General features: G+C 33.2%; 1 protein-coding gene across 1 annotated transcript; it reads right to left on the reverse strand.

The window, feature by feature from the left end:
- Window positions 1-371: 371 nt before the first annotated feature.
- On the reverse strand, window positions 372-19085 carry LOC143082213 (protocadherin Fat 4-like). The gene is made up of 14 exons (XM_076257800.1): window positions 18961-19085; window positions 18371-18592; window positions 17253-17393; window positions 16713-16873; window positions 16245-16368; window positions 15672-15917; window positions 10969-15025; window positions 10614-10721; window positions 7838-8173; window positions 6626-6657; window positions 5830-5876; window positions 4566-4629; window positions 3206-3295; window positions 372-989 (listed from the first exon to the last, which is right to left on the reverse strand). The coding sequence occupies exons 4-14, from the start codon at window positions 16788-16790 to the stop codon at window positions 853-855; spliced, it is 5319 nt and encodes a 1772-aa protein (XP_076113915.1). The 5' UTR covers window positions 16791-16873; window positions 17253-17393; window positions 18371-18592; window positions 18961-19085; the 3' UTR covers window positions 372-852.
- Between the last annotated feature and the right edge of the window lie 7543 nt (window positions 19086-26628).

The following is a 26628-nucleotide window of genomic DNA, read 5'->3' on the forward strand; positions in this document are numbered from 1 at the left end:
AGTGATTACCATTTTCGGAAAATTGCATACTGATAATGAAACGAAAATTTAAAATGCATGTTTATATTTTGCGAAACATATCCTGTTGTAATTTTTTGTGCATAGTATGAAAATAAGTAGATGTGATATGAATGCCAAAAGTTCAAATACATAGATACATTTACAATGTACAAACAATTATAGGTCAACAGACGGGTCTTCAACAATGAAACAAAGATGTGATGATAAAGAAACCAGAACTAAGTTTTTTTATTCATCAATCCATGAATAACATTTCTGATAGACAGTAAACAGCAAGGTAGGATCAAGGATTTTTTTCGGAAGGGGGGCTGTCATGTTAAAAGGAGTATAACTATAACAAAGTCAGTAAATAGATAAATAAAATTTATTATGTAATTACCATCAATAATATTTCCAATGATGGAATTCAATGTTCTCAAAGTGTCTAAAGTTAAATTGTTTGAAAGTTCAATATTGGATTTGCACTATAACACTGGTCATGATCATGACTACTAGTAATTCTGATGTTGGCAAATTGCCCCCTTTTTTTGACGATTTAATCCAAAAAAAATAATTTTGAGAAATGAGATTTTTTTGGCGCACAAAAGGGGACACACGCCCCTAAAGACCCCTAGATCCGCCAATTTACAAATTGGAACACTATTCTTGTATGTCAAATTAAAATGTTTTTATTAATTTAATGATCATCCGTAACGTTTATTATTGAAAATATACAAACATTTGTGCTAGCATAACTAATATACTTGTGACACATTTTCAAGTTTTAAAATCATTTATGAATATGTTTATAAAGTTCATGTATATAAAACACACTTCCTTGGAAAGGCGTTTTCAATAGGAATAATTTCCTGTGAATGATCTTTTTGACTCAATCAGGATCTGTCTTGGTGTTATAGTGCCTTCTCGTCCAACATCAGCATTGGGATTCTCCTTCATGTATTTTCCATCTTGAAATAAAGCAGGTGGAACTGAAATTGAAATGTCACATTTATGGATTTATATTTCTTCATTAGCCCAGCTCTTCTGTGTTGACATGCATTATCAATGATATAGTCATATTAACTTTAAATTTATTTTAACTGTTTACAAAACTTTGAATTTTTCGAAATAATGCTTTTTGCTTTTTGTTTACCCCAGGATAAGACTACCCTAGCTGTATTTGACCAAAACTTTGTAATTTTAGGCCCTCAATCCCCACCAACTTCGTACTTTATTTGTTTTTTTGAACGTTTTTTATTCGAGCGTCACTGATGAGTCTTTCAAAGATGTACTGTGCGTCTGGCATACACAATTGTTATCCTGGTATTTTTTAGGAGTTTATTTCAATTATTAGTTTCTCAGGTATATTATATATAGGAGACGTGATAAGAATGGATGATTGCTTAAAAACAACTATCTAACAGATGCAACTAGCGGCTCTAAAGAGCCTGTGTCGCTCACCTTGGTCTATGTGCATATTAAACAAAGGACACAGATGGATTCATGACAAAATTGTGTTTTGGTGATGGTGATGTGTTTGTAGATCTTACTTTACTGAACATTCTCGATGCTTACAATTATCTCTATCTATAATAAACTTGGCACAGTAGTTCCAGTGGAAATTATTTTGTAAAAATTTACAAAATTTATGAAAATTGTTAAAAATCTATTATAAAGGGCAATAACTCCTTAAGAGGTCAATTGACCATTTTGGTCATTTGTAGGTCTTACTTTGCTGAACATTATTGCTGTTTACAGTTTATTTCTATCTATAATAATATTCAAGATAAAAACCAAAAGCTGAAAAAATTTCTTAAAATTACCAATTCAGGGGCAGCAACCCAACAACGGGTTGCCTGAATGGTCTGAAATTAAAGGGCAAATAGATCTTGACCTAATGAACAATTTTGTTTGTGAAAGATTTGCTCGAAATGCTTTGGGTTTAGATATATGAGCCAAAAACTGCATTTTACCCATTGTACTATTATTAGCCATGTCGGCCATCTTGGTTTGCGGGCGGGGTCATCAATTTTTAAACTAAATACCCTAATGATGATGTTTTACAACTTTGGTTAAATTTTCTTAATAGTTTTAGATGAGAAGATTTTTGTACATATAACAAAAATTTACGAAAATTTGTTAAAAATTTACTATAAAAGGGCAATAACTCCTTAAGGGGTCAACTGACCATTTTGGTCATGTTGACTTATTTGTAGAACTTACTTTGCTGAACATTATTGCTGTTCACAGTTTATCTCTATCTATAATAATATTCAAGATAATAACCAAATACGGCAAAATTTCCTTAAAATTACTAATTCAGGGGCAGCCACCTAATAACGGGTTGTCCAATTCATCTGAAAATTTCAGGGCAGATAGATTTTGACCTGATAAACATTTTTACCCCCATGTCAGATTTGCTCTAAATGCTTTGGTTTCAGAGATATGTCAACATCAACATTTTACCCCTATGTTCTATTTTTAGCCATGGCGGCCATCTTGGTTGGTTAGCCCGGCGTGTCACCGGACACATTTTTAAACTAGATCCCCGTATGATGATTGTGGCAAAGTTTGGTTAAATTTGGCCTAGTAGTTTCAGAAGAGAAGATTTTTGTAAAAGTTTACGGACGACGGACGCCAAGTGATGAGAAAAGTTCACTTGGACCAGGCAAGCTAAAAAAGAAGCATATTTGTGGAATTATAGGTCATCGTGCGACCTTCAACAATGCGCCAAAGCTGGCTATACAATTTGACAAAACCTGAAACAATTCAATCAAAAGGTAGTTAACCATTAAATAGTTGACACATCGATTTATATTATATGCCGAAGTCGGTTTTAACACCAATTTCATTATTCACTTAAAATTGAAAAACGTGTATGAGGGTTGAATCGTGCCATATAAACCAATATAATGTGTTCAGGTGTTCTGGTACTGTGTTTGTTCGTCATGAGGCAAATGATATAAAAGAGACAATCAAAACTAACTCAAAAGTTGGAGAGACCGACATATCATGACGAATTACAACGACGAATAGACAAACAGCTAGCATTTAATAATGCACGGTATAACTCAGCAACATGAACCTCAACACAAACTGGTGAACTTATCAAGTATTTCACAAGTGTAAGGACTAGTATAATTATCCTTCTCCACATGTGGCACCCGTCGTGTTGCTCATAGTTAGTACGCGAATTTCATCTTACCGTTATCTTTTGTTGAGTCAAAGTTCATCATTGACACCGTCATACTGTGTTTATCCTTCTTTGGCTTTGTTCCTCTATTGCTTATATTACCTTTAAAAAAAGAAAATGTCTTAATCATTTGTTAATATCTAGAACATTTCATTATTCATTTTTTTTCATTATTCTAACAAAATCTTATTTTATCATACATTGTAAAGGGGATGTCGGGTAAACGCCAATGAGACACCAACCAAGCGACACAAATAACGTACTTCATATAATGTCTCAAGTTTTAAAATAAATTGATTTTTGTACAAGGCAAAATTATTGTTTTGAAGCATACGAGATGCACGTATTATATGGTGTAACTTAGATGGCAGTCAGTGGCGGACCCAGAACTTTTTGAAAGGGGGCGCTAACTGCCCTAAAGTGAGGGCGCTCCAGTCACGCTTCAGTGATTCCCTGTGTAAGTTACCAAATTTTTCCTACGAAAGGGGTGGACCAGGCCCCCTCCCCAGGGGCCCACTGGATCCGCCTATGGCAGTGTTAAATAGACATGTCAGTAGAAAGAAGTACCATAATTTGAACTTATTATATCTATGTCCGTGTGTTTGTGATACATTTTCGGTGTTTTCATATTTTGTAATAGTACGTTCACAAATGGAAGAGCTAGTACTGTTCATGTTAAATTCTGTATCATGTAATATTTTAATGTTTTTAGTTTTGTCAACTCATCAGAATATTTGATTCGGCAACGAAATTTGTTTTATTATTTTCCGTTTTTCATCAGTTATAGTTGATAAAAGCAATTTACTTGTCGGAAAGGCTAAACTGAGTATGTTTTTACTTCCCTTGTTCTTATGTTCGTGGTTACTGGTTGAAAATAGGAAATACAGAAGCTTTAAGGTTAATGTTTAAGGTTTCTTCAACTGTCCTTAAAGCAAGAAAATGGTTCGGTTTGAGAAGTTTTTGAAAGCTCTTTTGCTTATTTATCAAAATCACTAACTTTGCTATTCCTGATTGCAATTTTGATAAGTTTAAAAGTCTACATTATACGATTTTTGTCTAGTAAAATTAATGTACTATTCCCACACATTAAACACATTAAAACGTAACCGTTATCTTACAGAAAGAGCTAGCATATAGGGATTGATAGAAGGTCTTCATTTATTTCTGTATTCTTAAATTTTCACACCCATTATCTTCAATTTTGATTTTTCTTATTTTGGTCAATTATTATCTAATATTCTAATCATCAACCTTTTATTTTATATTTCTCATATTTTATTTTCTGTAAAACTCCATTTAGACCCTCATTATAGGTGACAATTCAATGTTTGCTGATCAAAAAGCAATACCGTGAATACGATAAATTACTTACTTTGCAATCCTTTGAACACAGGTGTGCTTGATCTTGGAAGGACAGGTTCGGGTGGTAGTTCCATCTGCAATAACATGGAAGATATTTATTCCTCATGTTATGAACATGAACCGAATAGTATCAATAAAAATTTAACCTTAGAATGAAATTGTGAATGGCAAAAAATAACAGGAAACGAACAATTTGTATATATTACGTGGGGGTTCTTCTAGAGCCACCCTTTTTCACAAATTAAAAGAAAGAAATCGGATAAACAATAATAACTAAAAAATTGAAGCACATATTCCTTTAGGAAATGCAGATCCTGTAACTGGGAGTTCAGTGTACAACGTTCTTGCAAAAAAAAAAAAACAACAAAAAAACAAAAAAAAAAACAACGAATAGACACAATGATGAAAGATAGGCAGAATATACCAAAAGTATCATTAAAACTTGTAATGCGAAAATAAACAGACGACGCCATGGAAAAAAAGACGGAGTAACACGAACCCAACCAAAAATCAGTTGCTACGGAAGGGGATCCTGCTGCACATGTGATATTCGTCGTGTTGCTCTTCAAAGTACAAACCCGGAGATGAGTCTAATTAGGTTACATTTGGGGAAAGGTTGATAGGCTTGTGGTAACGACGTTCGTTTTAACATATCTGTTGTCATATGTGAAAATGATATTCGTCAACTGTCAAACAACTCGTAATAGCCTCCATAAAATTTGATTTTAACTTCCCTCTTGGTTTAATAGCTTCCTTGTTAGCAGCATCCTTCTATCAAGGAAATTATTGCAAAGGGGAGATATATACTCTATATCCATGGAGGCACTGTTGGACTTTTGTTGCAAAATTCAAGTTCACAATTAAGAAGCTGAAATCATCTATTTTGTCGTAAAGAGTTTTTTTCTCAACCGACCCTCATTGTCAATTTTTAGATGTAAGGCAAGATATGGGGCCGACCTAACTGTATCTGTTGTATCCTTTATCTCAAGTGTGATGAGATAACTATACAAAAACAACAAAAAATAATGTGCAAGAAAGGCAGTTCATACGCAGCAACAATGCAAGACCAAAACAGGGCATTCACAGCAAGTTTCACCAACGGATACTGGTATATATAGGTGTTTCATTATGTTTCATTATACTAGTATTTCACTTTATTTTTTTCTTATTTGACATACACCTGGAAAGATGCATTCGAATGCACCATCCATGTTTCTTGTTTTCGTTTCATGTATACCCATCTACTAGCTACTAGTATTATTAATGTTTCTTACCTTTAATGGGCTGTTTGCATACAAGTAAGGAATCTTGTCATTGTTATCTACAATATTACAGAACGTGTGTACTGGCGATAGTAAATTGTAATCAGTAATAATTTCACTTTTTCAAAAAGAACCTTTAAGATTCTCGTGAACACTTGCATAATATGATTTCGTTATCTTTTGTTTTATTTTATTTGTCTTAAAAATGGCATATTTAATTTGCACATTGAAAATCCCAGAAAAAAAGCAACAAAGCTTGTATACAAAGACACAGTCACATACTATACCTTATTATAGGTACACAATAATTTTTTTTTATCCAAATTAAAACAAAAATAATTCACAACAGTTTAAAATTAGCGGTTTTAACGCTTTTTGTCATTCTTAAACAGCAGTGGTATTGCAAGGATACACCCGTTTCAAAGAAAACCCTTGCTCGTAATTAGATACAAGCAAGTTTGTGTGTGACAGATACGAACAATTCTGTAACAATATGAGCACAATGTAACAATGCGTAGGCATGTTACTAAATACGGAAATACAATATAATATGTATATGTTTTCATGTCGTGAGAGAAAAACATCATCTTTATCCCCAAAAAATATTTATGCTCCAGAATAATTGTTTGTAAATAGTTCATGATGTTTGACTTGACAAATACCTATCAGTGAAATACGTAATTTATAAACTTGATGCAATCTTAAATGAACAAATACAAATTGCAAATTACTAAAACATATATATAATATATATAGATGTATTGCAATATCTTGAAATATTGTGTATATAAACAATATATAGCCTTACTTTTAAAGCAGTCCTCTTCTTTGTCATCAAAACTAAAAATGAAAATTTAATGAAAATAAATGTTTTAGGAATATAATCATAACAGTATAGTCCGCTGACAGTAATTATGAGTCACATGACTCATTTACACATATGAGCATTCCAACATAGAATTAAATTGGTAAAATTGTGGAGCAAATAAACACCTGTATCATAAAAGCAAAACGTCTAACCAACCGTACTAATTTGTTTTGTATATCATTAAACGTCCACTTTAAAATTTTTTTCCATATTAAGGTATATATTGACTGATTGTAACATTAAGGAAAACTGAGAATATAAGTAGTAAGGCAGCAACCATGTGATTTTCGGGGGGGGGGGGGGGGGGGGGGGCTATGGTTTTTTTTTCTGGACAAATTTTTAACTGGAAACAAACTTTTCTTCCCAAAAAAAAACCATACCCCCCCCCCCCCCCCCCCCCCCCCCCCCCCCCAGAAAATCAAATGGTTGCTGGCTAAATGTATACGGTCCCAGTTGAGCATAGGTTAAGCCGAATTTGCCAATGAACATCACTTTCAACAGATAAATGATACTGCATGCTACTAAATAGAAAAATAACATATTTATAACATTTCGTCCCCTAAACCGATGAGACATACTATTAAAAAAAGTAGAATACTGTTTGAACATGATACACCATTTAGATTACCCAGTTTTGCGAGCAGCACAGCAAACAGTCTTATATTTTCAAAGATGTCATAAAAAGCAAGCGTTGACAAGATTGATGCCTTGGCAAGTACTATAACTTTTAGATCTCACCCCTTCCCTAACATTGCCATGCGGGAAAACGCAACCATAACACATTTTAACATTTGTGATAACACTTGATAAAAGTCCTGATCAACCCATGATATCCAGATTTTTTTACGAAAAGTCTCTCGGTATATGAAAACACCATGATCACCAAAATATGAGACGTCACTGCAAACAACCGAACTTTTAATCAACTGCCTTGGATAATACAAGGAACACTCATACAATAGTTTCAGAATGGCTAGATATATACAATCATCAGCATTAATAACATGAGTGATTTGAAGTAGACACATTTCACCTTTTGTCCAGCATTTATATTACACCGGGAAAAGATATCAATCAAAAAAGTTCAAAGCATTAGTTTGAAATTGTAGAATCTATATATGCCCTAATTATATATTTAAAAAAATATTATACCTATATTCTTTATCCGTGTTTCTGGTAAACCAAAAATACAATATCAAAATGAGTGCCAAAAGGACTAATGCGCATATAATGGTTGTGATAACAGCAATTCCGACGGTAGTCTGTGCCCAGTTTTCAGATGAAGAAGTTGTTGTGTCAACATAAGGTTCCACTGACGTCACTGGAAATGACGTAAACGCAGCAGTTTCGAGTACAGATGCAGGTGTGCCGTCGCCTTGACTTAATACAGTAAGTAAATCAGACTGCGTCATGAAATTCTTTTCATTTTCTATTCCATCTATAGTGTCTGCTGCTGTGCTTTCCACAACATAAAATGTAGTCTCTGACCTGAAATGATCATCAAACATATATTTAAACATATATATATAGATTGCCTAACAATGTAATTTTAACACACTATTTAGTATGTAAATATAAGAATGTTTAAAATATTTACAAAATGATGAAAATAAACGCAATATTTCGCTAGACCAACTAGCTTTATCAAGCGTGCATCTATCCAGGTGAAATCGGATGTAGATGATAAGAAACTTTTGCAGCTCAACGTCTATGTTGCACTGAACTGCCTTCAAAATAAGAAAATTTTGCAGCTCAATGTATATGACCTCTTGCATTTAGCTGCTTTGAAAATAAGAAAATTTTGCAGCTCAATGTACATGTTGGACTTGGATTTAGCTACCTTAAAAATACATAATTGGTAGTTGAAGTTAGCAACGTCCATTGGCCAATATTACATTGTTAGACAATCTATAATTTTATTTGTGTAATTGAATTAATCTCTGTACTGATTAATCCACACTCCCATAGATTTGTATGTCATGTGCTGCTATTTATAGGCACTTATATATATATATATATATATATATATATATATATATATATATATATATATATATATATATATATATATATATATATATATATATATATATATATATATATATATATATATATATAAGTACGTCTGAGTCAGTGACAACCCTACAACAGATGTATCCATCGGATCGCCATCAATGATGGTGATACATGGCTGTGTACATAATGTATATACAACTCGTCTAAACATCAACCCAACAATGTTAGATCTGTAAATTTGCTTTCGCAAATTTGGCGAAAGCAAATTTACAGATCTAACATTGTTGGGTTGATGTTTAGACGAGTTGTATATATATATATATATATATATATATATATATATGGAGGATAAACTTGTAGCTCTGTTTGACCGAATGTCAATATTTGACTCATTTCATATAAAACGTATGATACATCATTCTTTGTGAGTAATAAAACATAATATGAAACATATACCTGGCATTTCACCTCAATTTTTACCAGTTCAAAAAGGAAAAGCAGAATGGTTCATACTTTATTTGGCCTTTTAACTTTTTTTGGATTCAAGCGTCACTGATGAGTCTTTTGTAGACGAAACGCTCGTCTGGCGTAAATACAAAATTTAATCCTGGTATCTATGATGCGTTTATTTTCAACAAAGAACTATATATATATATATATATATATATATATATATAAATCTGTTGTAGAGTTGTCACTGACTCAGACGTACGTACTTATAAATATAATTATTTTCTGTGACTGTATCTTGCATTAATTTATAGGATCCTTTACTATAGATAATTGAGCTGATCTTTAACAATAACATCTCCATATATCATGTACTGTAGTACGACGCTAGATTAAAAACTGACGAGGAAAGGTAACACACGACCACCGTAAGCTTTATGATTGTGAAGCCCAGGTGGTCGTGTGGTCTAGAGGGACGGCTACAGTGCAGGCGATTTGGTGTCACGATATCTCAGTAGCATGGGTTCGAATCCCGCCGAGGGAAGAACAAAAAAAATTTGTGAAAGCAAATTTACAGATCTAACATTGTTGGGTTGATGTTTAGACGAGTTGCATGCAACTACCCAAATACTAGGTACGAGTCCGATTGTATGTGTTATACATAAACTTATTATAAAAGGAACTAAACAAAAAAAAATATGTCTAGCGGACAACACACTTTTTTCAACAACAAACAGACGTCAATACGACAGACAAATAGGACATTTGTTCCCGATTGCACTAAACTATTTGCTATTGAATACAGTTAACTTTTTTCTGCTGATCTGATTTTCATTGCAACTCAATGGTATTTTCACTCGTATACATACCATAGTAAATTAAAGACTGATCAACACTATTAGTAATAAAAAAAACATGGGGATAATCGTACGTTATTCAGGCATATACCAAATTATGATTTAACTACTAACTAGGCCCTTATGTTATGATATAAACTCAGAAATAATAAACAATAACAACAAACTGTCATACATTCGACCAAATAAACTCACCATACATACTAGGATTAAATTTTGTATTTACACCAGCACGCGTTTCGTCTAAGACTCACCAGTGACGCTCGAATCCAAAAAAATTAAAATGGCCAAATAAAAAACGAAGTTAAAGAGCATTGAGGACCACAATTCTTAAAAGTTTTGCCAAATACAGCTAACTTAAGGTAATCCTGAGATAGAAAAGCCTTAGTATTCATTTGATTCATTAAGATTAACATGTTGTTGAAATATTTTTAGACAAAATATGAAAAATGAGCGCGATTCAAACGACCCCTCCCCCTCCAAAAAAAAAAAGAAGAACAGAAAATACCGTTTGAAGACATATTCGTTTTTACAATGTTTCATTTTTTATGACTAATAAGATCTCTACATTTGACCGATCAGTTCTTATAAAAATATGTACTCACTGAGATGCAAGCAGTCGTCGTCGCCTTGCTCCTGATATTCCATCGATTCTCCATATTTCAACTCGCTTTGTGGGAAAGATTGCTTGTAAAGATGCCCTTAACTGATTCCTTTAATATGCAAAGAATTAATTATATGTAAAATCACCACTTTGATTTAGGAGTTAATTTTTTAATAATTGAATGTTAAAATTATATAATTATTGTTCTGACAATTGCAATTATTTCAATTTTATGCATGTAAAAAAGATTTTTCTATTATGTATCTATGATACTAGAATAAGATTTTTCTACAATCTGCATTCGTAACTATTTTGATGAGAAACTTTCTTAAAATGACACCCCAAATACAACTTACTTTTGAGCTTCTACCACATCTGCAGTGACACTATGTTTCAGAACAACCAGATGTAGATTGGGTGTTACAGAGTCAACTCTGATCATAGCAGATGTTCCATTCGACTGTCCAGTGGCCGACTGTACCCGTAAAACTACCCACATAATGTAACGTGTCTGATCGTATAAATAGTTTGAATTTTTAACATAGAATTCTCCTGATGTGGTATTAAAATCAAATACTCCACGGTCGTTCATTGTAATGTATTGCACTGTATCCGTTGTCGACGTAGTTATCCCAAAATCATCTGGCTCTAGTAGCGTAATAACGTCTCGTGTATTTGCATTCGATGGACATTCGAGAGAGAAATATCCTGGTGTAGGATTGCCAACGACAGATGGATCTACATCGTTAACATCTATAATGTTAACGTTAATTGTAGATGTTCCCGTTAAAGATGGTACTCCACCATCTTTTGCGAAAAGGAAAAAAGAGAAAAAAGTAAGAGCTTCAAAATCCGGCGAAGCAATCAATGAAATTTTTCCTGAGTTATCTACCGTTACCAAAGAAGTGGCTATCGTATTTGTTGGATCAATTTCATATGTTATTGTACCAAATACACCAACATCGTTGTCAGTTGCTGTAACGCTGCCAATAGATATACCGACTGGTGAATTTTCAACGACTGAAAGAGCATGATTTGGAACTGGGAAAACAGGAGTGTTATCATTAACATCGACGACTGTAATACGAACAGCCTTGTTATACTTAATCGACGTGTCTCCTTGATCTTCAACAAACACGGTAATGTAATACTCTGATTTGGTGAAATGATTAAGAAGTTTGGCAGTACTTATCAATCCATTTATTTGATGTATTGCAAAGTCATTATTTGTATCCCCACTGATTATAGAAAATTTCATTGTTGACCCAGGCGCATGTACAGGATCAGGAGCAACTGTGCCAATATTTGTTCCAATAGATGCATCCTCGTTGACATTGAATGTATAATCATTAGCAGTTGGAGTCAATGGAGGATCAACGGTGACCTGAACAGTGGCTGTAGCTGTTCGTCTTATTGAACCTTTGTCAACGGCATGAACTACTAACTGATATAAATCATTAGCAGGTACGATGCTGTTTGCTGTTGTTATTTCTCCACTGATAGTATTGATATTAAACAACGAATCTTGATCACCACTAATTATGAAGTATTCAACTTGTCCGTTGTTGTTTATATCTGCGTCTGTTGCTGTGATGGTAATTAAATTGGTTCCGACCGCAGAAGTTCTGGAAGTCGTCACATATAGAGTTTGTGTTCCAGGACCAGACGTATATACAGGATCATTATCGTTTGCATCTGTAACTGTTATAGACAAAACTGTTGTTCCAGTGTTGACGGGTATGCCACTATCACTTGCCTGTACTTCAAGAATGTAACTATCTGTTGTTTCGCGGTCTAGTATTCCAGCCAATTTCAAATCACCAGTCAAAGGATCAATGCTAAACCTAAAATCACCATTACCCGACGCTATGCTATACGTTATAATGCTGTTTGGTCCGGTATCTGCATCACTGGCTCGGAACGGGAAAACAATGTCATTTACATTGACAAGTTCCGATAAGCTTAAATTATACATAGCTGCAGAGAATGATGGTGTTTGATCATTTATATCGCTAATAGTTATTCTAACTTTACATGTTCCAGTTAAAGATGGTGTTCCTCCATCTATAGCTGATACAGTTAGGTAATATAAAGATTGCGTTGCAGCATCGAGGGCAGAGTTGACGGTTATAACCCCTGATGAAGATAAAGCAAAATGTATCATGTTTTCACCAGCTGTAAATGAATATACTATCGCACTATTAGCTCCGTCATCGCCATCTAAAGCTGTCATTGTACTAACCACAGTATTCAAAGCTGCATTTTCGTTAACCGAAAATGTGTATTCACTACTACCAAATGAAGGCGTTATATCGTTTATATCCCCTACATTCACTGTGAGAGACAGGAAATCGTTCTTTGTGACATCATTGCGATTAACAGATTTAACTAAAAGTGTATAACTTGCAGTTGTATCTCTGTCCAATTCAGCAACTACCTGTATTTCTCCAGAATGTTCATTTATGCCAAATTTGCCTTCACTATTTCCAGACTGTATAATGTAGTTTAAATCTCCGAGAGCACCAGCGGTACCCTCAGTTGCACCGGCGGTAGTTGCATCACAATCATAAATTACTGTGCCTACTATCGTATTTTCCAGCTTCGAGATAGTATCAGTACCAGCGATAAATGCTGGTAGAGGATATATTGGGTTCACATCAATAATAATTGACATAGATGCAGATCTTGATGGTGTTCCTTGATCCTTGGCCTCTATTACAAGAATATACTGACTTGTTGTTTCATAATCCAAAGCACTGTTGACTTCAACTACCGCTCCGTCAAGCCGGAACGCATTAGCGGTATTTCCTGCTGTTAATGTGTATAGTAGGTTAGAATTAAGTCCATCATCAGCATCTGTACAAATAACTGTTGCAATAAGAGCCCCAAGAGCCTCATTTTCATCAACGTTGTAATTTCCAGTTGATGGTGTGAATTTCGGTTGATTATCATTGACATCAGTTACTTGAATGTTAAATGTAGCCGTTGATGTATCCCCTAACCCATTGTCAGCTTGTATGGTTAAACTATATGCTGCATTTGTTTCCCTGTCTAACATCTTACTCAGATAGATAAAACCAGTATCTCGATCCATAACAAAAGATTGGTCAGTATTTCCAGCAGTTATTGAATATGTGATGCTTGCCGTAGCATCAAGGTCTTGTGCTGTTATATTGAAAACCTTAGCTCCTATGGCCGTATCTTCTGCTAGTGATGTAGAATAAATTCCACCTGCAGCAGTTGAAAGGAACTCTGTAGGGAATTCATCAACATCAGAAATTGTCACGAAACATGTTGTTGAACCCGAAAGAGGCGGTGTTCCACCATCTGTAGCTGTTACTACAAGTGTGTATGACGATATCGTTTCTACGTCAAGAGCAGAATTTAAGACTAATTTCCCCACGGCATTAACAGTAAAAACACTACTAGGATCTCCGTTCGTGATAGCATAAACAATATTCGCATTTATTCCAGTATCCGCATCTGTCGCTACCAAATCGATAATTTCTGTAGTCGGAGGTACACTTTCCACAATAGGAATGTTGAAAAAGTCGGCTGAGAATATTGGAAAGTTATCGTTACTGTCAGTGATGTTCAATGTCAAAGTATCATCTGCAAATGTTGCACTAATATCATCCGATATACGAATTGTGAGAACATAATTAGAAATTGTTTCTCTATCTAGTGTATTAAGAAGATATATAGCTCCGGTATACGAATTGATGGTGAATTTATTATCTCCATTGCCAGTTGTGATTGAGAATATTTTCGAAGAAGTTGCAGAATTCCCTGTTACAGTATAGACAACTGTTCCAACAGATGTCGCTTCATTAACGTCTTTTGTGTCTGGTAGAGTAGTAAAAGTTGGAGATGTTGCAATAATGACATTAACATATATCGTTGACGTTTTTGGTACAGCTGCTTGATCTGACGCCTGAATTTCTAAATCATACGTAAGTTGACTTAGTACATTGACCACTGTAACGTCTCCATTTGCTGCAATGCTGAAGTCCGAGTTGGTATTACCAGTAACAAACCCGTAGTTAATCTGACCGTTTATGCCAGTGTCACCATCTGTACAGTTTAAAGTGTAGATAACATCAGACACAGCAACAGGTGGTGATAATCGTATCGTAATTACGTTAATACAACTGGGGGAGAATTCATTCACATCAAGGACATTAATTGTTACAGACGTTGTAGTAAATAATCGGGAAGTGGTCGAGAGGTCAGTCCCCTTGACATCCACCGTGTATATATTTAATGCTTCGCTGTTTAGACCTGTCAAAAGCCGTATGACTCCGGTGGTTGGTTCGATACTAAAAATATCAGTGTGCGTTGTCAGGGAGTACTCAATTCGACCATCATTCCCATTATCTGCATCTGTAGCAGCTATTGTAAATATGGACGTTCCTAAAATAATAGCATATGTAATTAAATAGTCTAACACGTCTACCAATTAAAACGGTTGGTATTGAATACATATTACTTTATTAAAATATATTGCAAGTTGTATCACCAAAAGTCGAATTGTCTACTGTTTATAACATTAATTTTTAGTTTATTTTTAGCTTAACCTGTCAATGGAATTCATTTTGGATTCCTACAATCAACATAGAAATTGTTGCTTTGCTTTTTCAGCAAACATGTAATTTTGATTAAAGACCTCCATTCTATTCAATACGAACATTTATATAAGTAAATATTGATACAGTAGTCATAGTTTATAAGAGATTAAGTGAGTAAGTATATACAGTACATATTAAAATATCCTGACCAAATTTAATGGCGTACGTCAATTAGGATATAGAAAAATATTATATAATACCACTCTCTTTCTGTTTATTTGTTAAATCCCTGGTGCTTTTCATTTTTTTATATTCAGGTTTCTCATTTTAAAAAGCGAAGCTTCAGTCATGGAAAATGCGAGGCATTCTTTTTATCAGTTATTTATATAGGATAATGAAGTTTGATAGATGTTTACTGCAACGTTAACCATAAGAATATCAATGATATTTTAGGGGTTAAACATCAGGTAAGAAATCATTAAGCATCTTACCGATTGCAGTGTCCTCTGAAACATCTTTACTGTATGGAAGACCAGTAAAACTTGGAGTGAACTCATTCACTGGAGTAACAGTAATAATGGCTGTTGCTGTTCCTACTAAGTTAGGCGTGCCACCATCCCTAGCCTCAATTATCACAGTACATGACGCCTCGTTTTCATAATCCAGATTATTTGTTAATGAAATGACCCCAGTACCGGAGTTGACAGACATTTCACAGCCAGTTGTTGTGTGTCCACCTTAACGATTAAAAAAGTTTATCGTAATTTGACTGTCAAGAACAACCATAAACATGACTAAACGTGACTAAATCAATACCTCAGTATTTCGTGTTTTCTTTTTTATATTCCTTCAAGAATTTTTCTTTCATAATAGTAGACCAAACATAAGTATTTAGCAGGCATTTTTCAAAAAAGTGTAGTCATTTGAGAACTTTTATTACGGTTGGTTTTTGTTGTTGTGAGTTCAATGTTTTATTTTGCCAGTTAAATTTACAGTTCAATACAAATTGTTTCTTTGAAAATAGTGTGATATAAACATGATAAATATTTCTACTGAGTAAGTACCTGTCAGCACATATGTGATTTGACTATTTACTCCAGTAACGTCAGTATCTGATGCCAATATTAATGGGGTAAACGAAATAGCTGTTACAGCAGTGTCCTCTGGTAATGTCACGGTGTATATATCCTAAAACAAAATTTGAAATTAGGACCATACTTATATATTCAATACAAATTACATTTAAAGATTGAAAACGATAAGGTTTAAAAACAATGAAAAATATTGTTATATTCTTTTTCGATATTTCAATATGTACAAAAACTTCCAATTGTTAGTTTCATTGCTTGATTGAATCTTACTTATAAGTTTATGTAAGATTACAAAAAACACCATTCGTTTCACAAAACTATACAAAATAATACCATTTACTGCGGTAACTATGGTAATGTTGTGTTGTCGTCAAACCTAAGCAACAACTCGTTGCGGTGTACATTATCAGTAAAGTTATACTTTCACATTTTGCAATGTACCTGTGTAAATGTAGGCGTAACATCATTTTCGTCTGTCACGGTAATCGTTATACTTCCGGTAATCTTTGATGCAGTCATTGTAGATGAATATGCAGAAATAGTAAGAACATGCGAGGAAGCCGTTTCTCTATCTAAAGACGTTGTGGATATGTAGATTTTCCCTATAAGCAATAAAAAGGAACGATTAACAAAGTCTAATTAAAATATAAATGTTTTTTTTATAAAGCACATAAAAAACAAATGAACATTTTTTTTACTTTCTCATGTAAAATATTGGTTACTCTGTTTTACAGTATAAAATGTAGCATGTTTGCATATGATGTACTTTCAATAATGAACAAAATGAATTGACACTTATTTTCTATACTTAAAAAAGAATAACCAAACGGAAGTCATCACTGGAGCAGAAACCATTTACTCTTCTAAAGCAGCTGAATACGACATCCGTATCAGAGACTTTACATAGAAATATTTGTAATAAAATCATAAAAGACAGATTCTGTGGATAAAAAGCGAGGATTACCACACCCAATTACATACCAGTTTCTGCTTCAATTCCAAATAACGAAGTTACTGTTTCAATGCCGTATGTAATTGCGGAATCAGCAGTTCCAGCTTCATCAACATCAGTAGCAGTAATAGTCTGAACTAGTGTTCCAACTGCACTATTTTCTACTATAGCTACAAATTTTCAAGACAATTCTTTGAAATGAGGGCAGAGAAGTTGAATACCCATTTTTAGCCACAATTTTTTTTAAATGAAAATGATTTAAAATCTTATGTGAAATTTAGTATGATGTTAATGTTTGAAGTAATATACAGTATGATTATTGTGAAATAAATAATTTTTTGCTTCCATTTGTTCAATTAAATCGATAAATGAGTTGCATCACTTATCACTGACAAAAGATAGTCACCTTTTTAAATATCATTTTGAAAACAAAATATTGTTAAATATTTCAGATTATGTGAAGAAATATATCAATTTTCCATACCACACAACTTAATAATCGAAAAACATTTTCTAGCTCCAAAATTGCTACAAGCCAAACGACAGATCGTTGTTAAACTTGGAAACAAGTATACTTAATATCTGTACCCGGAATTTGAAATGACAAAAACAAACGTATCGCAATAATTCCCATGCTGCTGTACATTCTATATATTCTACCATGTGGAAGTTCTAAGAAGTGGCTATGCCCCGAACCATATGAGTATTTGGACCATACGCGTATAGTCATGACCATATTCGTATGGTCCGACCGTACGCGTATGGTCGGACCATATGAGTATATACCCATATGGTCATTTCAGTCTTTAAATTTGTGATACTCAGCTGATTCAAGTTCAGATCATATCTAAGACATTTACATTTGATTTGTTAACTACGTTTTTATTGCAGTAACTAGTCCGTTTCTATGTATGTTTGTTTTTGAAGCAGTATAGTGTTTCGGATTTTCGGGTTCCCTCTTTTATAGTTGGTGTATTTCCATCAGTTTTGGTTTGTGACCAGGATTTGTTTAAGTTAAATCGATGTATGTCTATTTAACATTGGTATACTACTTTTACGCTTATTTATATTGAAGTTAAATCCTATCTAAATGAAGTTCGAACAGAATGATATACGAAAAGAAATTGTGAAATATTACAGAACTCACAAGCCGTATAAATCCCATTATGATCTGTATGCCATACAGGAACATTATCGTCAATACCGGTAATGACGACGAAAACATATATTTTAGTAGGCGTGGCATATATGTGAGGTGTCGCATCGTTTACTGTTATTTCAATTGACCATTGATTAGCCTCTGTGTCTACGTCTATTGATGATTTCAATTCTAGTGATGCGCCATTCAATTGGAATTTTGTGGTATCTCCTGATAAAAAAAAAACGAAATTTGTTTATCATTTACACAATTCGTCTTTCTTCTCTTTCATGTACTCACAATGAATACCAAAGGGCAAATTAAAGCCGAGGTTTTTCTCTTCATAAATACTTTTTAGGGGGAAAAGAAAAAGAATGAAATTATTATGATATAATTTCAAAGTAATTCCAGCAGTTTAAAAAATGAAAATCTTAATTGTTTTTTGTCTCTTTGTAGTGTTAAAAAATACCTTTTGTTGGTCGGACAATAACTAATTTTATTATTTAAGTAAATCCCAATGACAAAGAAGAACAATTACAAAGTATGTAATAAATCAGCAATAAGTATGACTTTTACAATTTGTAAACAAATTCACCTACCGGAAGTAATGCTGTATGTTAGGGCTGCTGCTGCTGTTTCTACGTCAGAACATGTTCCAGATAGGTCTTTCAGAACGGTATTTACTGTTGCATCTTCTTGTATGGTAACCGTGTGTATATCAGGAGTGCAAACCTGTCGAAAATACTTGCATGATTGTAGCTATCTAGTTCTACAGAGCACGGATATGTAGTCGGGTACGAAGAGAAATGTCTGACAAACTCTTGATTTGGAATATTAAGTTTCCATCTAGTCTCACTTGAGATTGCTAATTTCTTTTACATAAATATAATGATATAATAAAGAGAAAAATATGAAGACTGCCATAAAAGACATAAAATCAAGAAAAATATTACATGTTGTATGCATAGCTGGCGCAAGCAAAGGCTTTGCATGCATAAAAATCGCATTCCCTGTTCAGTAATCATAAACAAATGGGATTCTGACTCCTTTTACTTGCATGTTTATATGACATTGATATGATATTGTTAACTACCATTTAAGGTTTAAAATAGGAAAAAACACAAAACTTTTTTGTCACCACGTATCAAGTCCCTGTTCGTTAAGGAAAGCAATTGACATGAAAACGGCATTATTCAAAATATAATTAATATTTAAGAAATAAACCAAAATTTGTTTTTTAAATGTAACAAATTGTCTTTGAAAAGCTTAATTACCGGTGCATTATCATTGACGTCAGTGACAGTTATAGTTAGGGATTTCTGTACTGTTTTCACAGGTATATATCCAGCATCATCAATTTGAAGCATCAACACATGTGACGTAGCAGTCTCGGAGTCCATTTGTTTCAGCAGTGTTATCTTACATGTGAGTGACGTCGTTGTTTCTGCGCGGAACATGGCTGTGTCTCCAGCTGTCGTAAACGGTATCAAGAAATAATTATTGATAGATTTAAATTCTGAAATAATCCTTCAATTTAATTTACAGATTAGTGCTACAGATAAAGTCCTTAGGATTTTCTTATCTCAGGCATAGATTACCTTAGTCTTATTTGGCACAACATTTTGGAATTATGTGTCCTCAATTTTCTTCAACATTATACTTGTTTTTGGCTTTCTAACTATTTTGATTTCAGCGTCACTGGTGAGTCTTATGTAGACGAAACGCGCGTCTGATGTATTGAATTATAGGCCTGGTATCTTTTATAACTATTATGTAATGATGTGACATATGCAAATGAAATTAAGTCATAGAAACAGTTTTGAAACGACTCATATCACAATTAGTTAAGCTAACTAAAATGACACCACCAATGCAAGAAAACCGAATAAAAACTATAGATCGTCACGCGATCACCCCCATTGTTTAACCTTCATACCGAATTCTATAGTGAAAAACACATTAAACTTACCAACTATTGAACAAGTTACTGGCTGGAATGTTCCAAGCACTGAATCAATCAGATCTAAATCAAATATAGTCGTTTCATAAACAAATCCGGTTCCGTCTACAATAGTGTTTTGATTTTCAGGAAGGCTTGTGACAAATGCTCCTGTATCTATAAATTCTGGGTTGTTGTCATTTATACCAATCAAATTAATAGTTAAATCTAAATCAGACGATATCACTGGTGTCCCACCATCACTAGCGCGTACTTTAATCTAAAGAAAATTTTAAAAAAGCACACTTAAATGTTTTCAGATTTTCAGTTATAGGTTTTAAACTTTATATATCTTTTTCCTATTCAAAAATAATATTTATTCTTTAAACGATTTGAAAAACATAAATTCAGCGCAATACAACCCTCTTAACGCTAAATGAATGTTATTTTGTAAAGTAAGGTAGGATTGACTCATGTTGCAAAAGACCAATAACGTTATCAAAGTGCTGGGATGCAATATTAACACCCATAATAATGTAGAATGAATGTATGGCATGTCTTTCTGGTAAAAGGTTATATACACCATATATAGAATGAATAAAAAAAATGATGATCACTTTTGAAATAGAAATTCATATAAAATTTAAGAACAAAATATCATGATACCAAGGCGATGTAACATCTGGTTTCCGATTTTTTGTATCTAAATGAAATGCCATTCATCCCCATAATAATGAACCTTAAATGACTGGTTTTTTTTTAAGAAATGACTGTACTTTAAAACAACTTTATTTATGCTGTCAACCCGATTTTTCTTTTTTTAATATGCCTTTTGGTGTTTTTTCTGTATTGGGCTGTGTGTTATTGACACACTTCTAATCCTTTTCTGTATTAAAACACATAATTAAATAACAGATCTTACCTGATATGAAGTTTTAGCTAGAAAAGCATCGTAATCAAATGTTTTAGCCAATTTGATTTCGCCATTCTCGCCATTAGCACCAACTGTAGAAACGCTAAAGTAAGCATCGCCATTTCCGGATACAATGGAATATGTAATTTGGCCATTTGCATTTGAATCTAGATCAGAGCAAGTCAGAGTTATTAATTTGTCACCAACGTTCGCATCTTCTGCAACTTGTGCAACAATAGCAGATGAAGAGCATATCTAGAAAATAAGGGGAAAATCTCAATTCACAAATGTTATAATATTCATTTGATAACTGATATCAATTAATAAACGACATTATGGGACGATTAACCGATTTTCATGTATCGTTAGTCTCAAATTAACGATTGCGATACTCAAATCTATTATTGTGATTCCATGAGAAATTATTGCATAGGTTAAATATCAATAATATTATGACAAAACTGATGCGTTGTAGAGACATTCGGCTATAAAGTACTGCTTATTTGCTTTTAAAAATATTTGAAACGGAAACTTCATGTATAACAAATTCATCGATCAGTTTTGTTTCAGTCTTACTCCTGGTATTATTTATGGTGTTTTTGTGTGAATGGATATTTTCAAGATAAAACTTTCAGGAATATAATAATTGAAATTGTAGAACAATAATTCATTAAATAGTCTTTTGAGTTTTGTTCAAGCGACTTATTTACATTGATACTGGTAATCGTTTTTCAAGTTTAACGATTCTGTCACACAATAAACGTTTTTTTTTAAACTGAAATTTTTCAAACGTTATAGTTTAAGGGAGATAGTATTATAATGAGACATTTGATAGATATATATGTATTTTAAAAGATGGGTTTTAAGTTAAGATTCTTTGTGTTTTTATGAAAGTTTCCAAGATAAAAGATTTAAACATTGTCAAATACTGCATTTATGTTTATTGATATATCTTATTTACTAGTAATTTGCTATCAGCCTTAAACAAAATGTCCCTCAAATTTAGTCCCAGAAAATAATTAACAATAGATAAAATAGGTATATTCTCACCGGGTTAAGTTAACATGTTAACGGTGACAGTAGTAACCCTGTGTTCAAATCTCGGAAACTGATAAAAAGAAACGAACCAAGGTAAATAAACTAAAAAAACTGAGGGAATCGCATGAACTCCGAATAAGTGAGATCAGGCCTTGAAGTCATAAAACTTTAGAGTTAGTTTTTTGTATTCATACTCCAAAATCAACCAATCAAAATGTTGGGTTTCATGTTTCGAGCATGATTTTTGTGCTCCGAGCACGGAGCAAAGTTTTATGACTTCAACCCCTGGCCTTGAAGTCATAAAAACTTTCGAGTCTGTTTTGTGTACTCACACTCCAAAATCAACCAATCAAAATGTTGGATTTCATGTTTCGAGCATGATTTTTGTGCTGCGAGCACTAAACAAAGTTTTATGACTTCAACCCCTGATGCTTCGACAAGGTAAGCATTATTTGCAATGATCGTATAGGAGAAGCTATATTCACTCTGACATAGTAGATTTTAAGGGAAATAATTCCCGTTCCATTTTTACTAGCAAAAGTTATGATTTTTGATAACTTAGGCGGGAAAACAAGGTATTGATCTTAATTTGGAGACTCTTATAATTGTAACATTCTATAATAATTCTTTAATGGCGCGAGATATTCTTACCGGTGCATTATCATTGACATCAGTGACAGTTATAGTTAGGGATTTCTGTACTGTTTTAATAGGTACGTATCCTGCATCTTCAAGCTGAAGCGTCAAAACATGTGAAGCTGCTGTTGCTAGATTAAATTTCTTCAGCAATGTTATCTTACATGTGAATGTCGATGTCGTTTCTGCATGAAACATGGTAGTGTCACCAGCTGTCGAAACAAAATCAAACACAGTGTAAGAATTGGTATAAGTACCGAAGAAGTATTAAAATTCAAAAGTAAATAAAGGCAACTGTAGTATACCGCTGTTCAAACTCATAAATCCATGGACAAAAAACAAAATCGGGGTAACAAACTGAAACTGAGGAAAACATATAAAATATAAGAGGAGAACAACAACACAACACTACAATGTAACACACACATATTTAAAATAAAAATAAAAAAACAAAAATTGACTTAAAAAATGAAGATACAAAATCTCATAAAAAGAAATTAATATCAAGTTAGTTTAAAAGAGAATAATGGGCAATACTTTGTTGTAATTTATAAGTATTATAGTTCTAGTTTTCTTATCAGGTCAGATTCTGAATTTTACATTCTATATGCCATAATGTGCTACCTGTATAAAAATATTACTGTCTTAGATTATCTTCTAATTCAATAACATTTCATGGAGGATATTACGCAGAATTATTGAGAATTTCAAAATTTCAAGATAATCTTTATGAATCAATCGTCTCAGAATCTAATGAATCATAAGAAATGTTTAAAAAAGCGTACACAAAAACGCTGTGATTGAAAAAAAAAGTCCAAAACTAATGACTTTTTTAACGTAACGTTTTGATGTACAAACATTTAATTTACTCATATTTTATTACATTCTGAAACGGCGCATTGGTGGATCATATGAGGCCTTGATTCTTTTACTTTTGAAAAACATTCCATGACGCATGACATTTATAACGTTTTGTTTTCATTTTTTACACTGTGTCATTGAACACTCACAAAAACTATATTTTTTGCACATTTAAAGATACGAGTCATGTTTCTGGCTTCGATCCAATCTACTTGATAAATTTTGAAATCAATGACGTAGTGACGGTTAAAGATGGAAATCATATATATGTCATAATCATTTACAACATTTAGTCATATACCTTTATGCTAAATAACATATAAATATCAAAAGGTGAAATAGTTTTGTCCCGGAAAATGTCCAATAACATGAAGAACTGGAAAAGAAGAGACATCCTACTTAAACAATAAGGATACCTTTTGTTCAAGGGGAACAAATGACCAACACATTACAGACCTATCGGTTAATGACATAAATGGGACTAATTGTTTTCTGCACCAGATGCACATTTCGACAATCAATGTCTCTTCAGTGATGCTCGTTGCAAAAATTTTGAAAATACAAAGCTGATTTATAAGATGAAGAGCTATAAACCAAAAAGGACAAAAAGTACAGCCAAAACTGGGAAAGCAATCAGATCTTTACATGAGGGAGATACATTCCTTAATTTATAAAAACAAATCTGTATTTTTAAGAGAATCATTGTAATAAATTACACGACACAGACTTACCAAATATTGAACAAGTCAATGGCTGGAATGTTCCCAGCACCGAGTCAATCAGATCCATATCAATTATTCCAGTTTCATATACAAATCCAGTTCCGTCAACAACGGTTTTATGATTCTCAGGAAGGCTTGTTGTAAATGCTGCTGTATCCAAGAATGTCGGGTCGATGTCGTTTATACCAATTAAATCAATAGTTAAAGCAATGTCCGTGAACAACACTGGTGTCCCTCCGTCGCTAGCGCGGACTGTTATCTATGAACAGAAGAGATATTTGGCCATTATATACATGTATTTTGAATATAATTTGATAAAGGACAGGTTTGAACAGCGGTATACTACTGTTGCCTTTATTTGACAAATTTGTAATTTTGAATTTGAAGTGTCGAAATCAAAAAAGGATATGAAATAGATTGAAAACAAAACTGATGATTAAAACTAATTTGAATTCTAGTTTAAAGTAGAAAAGGTGTTTTTTTTGCCTTCCAAATGTTTTGATTCGAACTCCGATGATAAGTGTTATATATATGTTAAAGTACTAAATAACAAGCCAGGTATCGTTGGCCATTTTTAAATGTCGGAGCAGAGATTACAAAAACTTCGTTTTGATTAGAGACTTGTTTCAACGAAAATTTGCCAAAATTACGTAAAATAGCAACATGCAGCTGAATAGCATTGTGATTGTATGGAAATATGCAAAACAGTAAAACAATACCAAACTTTTTTTTTTATCCATAAACTGGGTTTCGCTCGATCTTTAAATAATCGCATTATAATTGTTTAAGTGAGAAAAAAAATCGATTATGAACACTATCCTAATTTAAAATGGCGAGGTCACGTAAAATAAAAGGCGTGCATGCAGTAACTGGAGAAAGCGTCTCTGTTTTACCAAGTTACCATGTCACTTAAGCTATGTAAAGAAATATTTGATTCTGGAGCTCTTGCATACGTTTTGACCATAATCCATTAGTCAAGGGGGGTCGAGGTTAACTCGTTAACATTAAAAAAAAAAAATAACATCGGCCTGAGTTATGTATGTAATAATCAGTACATTTCATGAAATATCGATATGAAAATATTTGTAAATAAAATTGTATCCTATCAATTCATTCAAAAGTTTGGTGATGCTAATAAAATATAGCTCAACATTATTTGCTGTTTAACTAATTGGATCTTAACTAAGACAAAAACATGGAGCAAAAATATTAATATTAATATCTCTGACTTTAAAAAATTACCTGATACGAAGTCTTAGCAAGAAAGTTATCATAATCAAATGTTTTAGACAACTTAATCTGACCATTTGCACCAACTGTAGTAACACTAAAGTATCCATCATCATTTCCTGATGCAATAGAATATGTTACTTGGCCATTGGCATTAGAATCTAGATCCGAGCAGGTCAAAGTTATTATGATGTCACCGACACTTGCACTTTCAGCAATTTGAGCAGCGTATGTAGATGCAGAGCATATCTGAAACGTAAAATAAAACATGCTATGTATTGTATGAACATACCAGGGGTACATTATTTGGGATAGGAAATGTATGCTCATCCGTTGACTTCCGAATTCGATAATACAACCATTCTAAAGAGGGGCGTCTGTTCAGTTGGGATGCATTTATGCATACATAAACACGTTCAGTCGTAAATGGGCACGTGATCCGATGCATCGTGTAGGGAGAGTAACGGGGTCTCATTAAGTTAACAAACATTGCTTCATCCAGGGGCGTAGCTAGGTATTAATTCAACTGTAGGCACCAATCGGCAGGGGGTATGGGGGCCGCTGAAGGAAAACGGTTTTCAGCGTTTTAGCTGCAAAATTTTATGTACAAGAATACTAAATTTACTGGTTATCTTATCATGATAATTATAATATACATGATGAAAAGTTCGAAGAATTATGAATAATGTACCATAACATCTGACTGGTGAATTAAATAACGCAATTGGAAATATATAAAAAAAATAATTTACAATATGCATTGCCTAGCGTAGATCAGCGTATTCCTTTAATTGAGCAGTACACCCTGTTTGGTATTATCATATCTATTCAGTTTTGATTGATATATACGTTTGACGATCCTTCATTAAAAGAAATATAGGCACTTAAACACTGATATTACTATATAATAAAACTATCATTTTGGCTA

This window comes from Mytilus galloprovincialis, chromosome 1 (genome assembly GCF_965363235.1).
Source record: "Mytilus galloprovincialis chromosome 1, xbMytGall1.hap1.1, whole genome shotgun sequence".
Lineage (NCBI taxonomy): Eukaryota > Metazoa > Mollusca > Bivalvia > Mytilida > Mytilidae > Mytilus > Mytilus galloprovincialis.

Bases quoted from the DNA above. Each gene is read 5' to 3' on its own strand.
- LOC143082213 (XM_076257800.1), bottom strand. From the start codon at position 16,790: ATGACTGCATCAAAGATTACCGGAAGTATAACGATTACCGTGACAGAC. The intron at 10,722-10,968 runs GTAAGTTGTATT...TGCATATTAAAG, and splicing joins GATGTGGTAGAAGCTCAAAA to GAATCAGTTAAGGGCATCTT. The intron at 4,630-5,829 runs GTAAGAAACATT...ATGTTATTGCAG, and splicing joins ATGCAAACAGCCCATTAAAG to ATGGAACTACCACCCGAACC.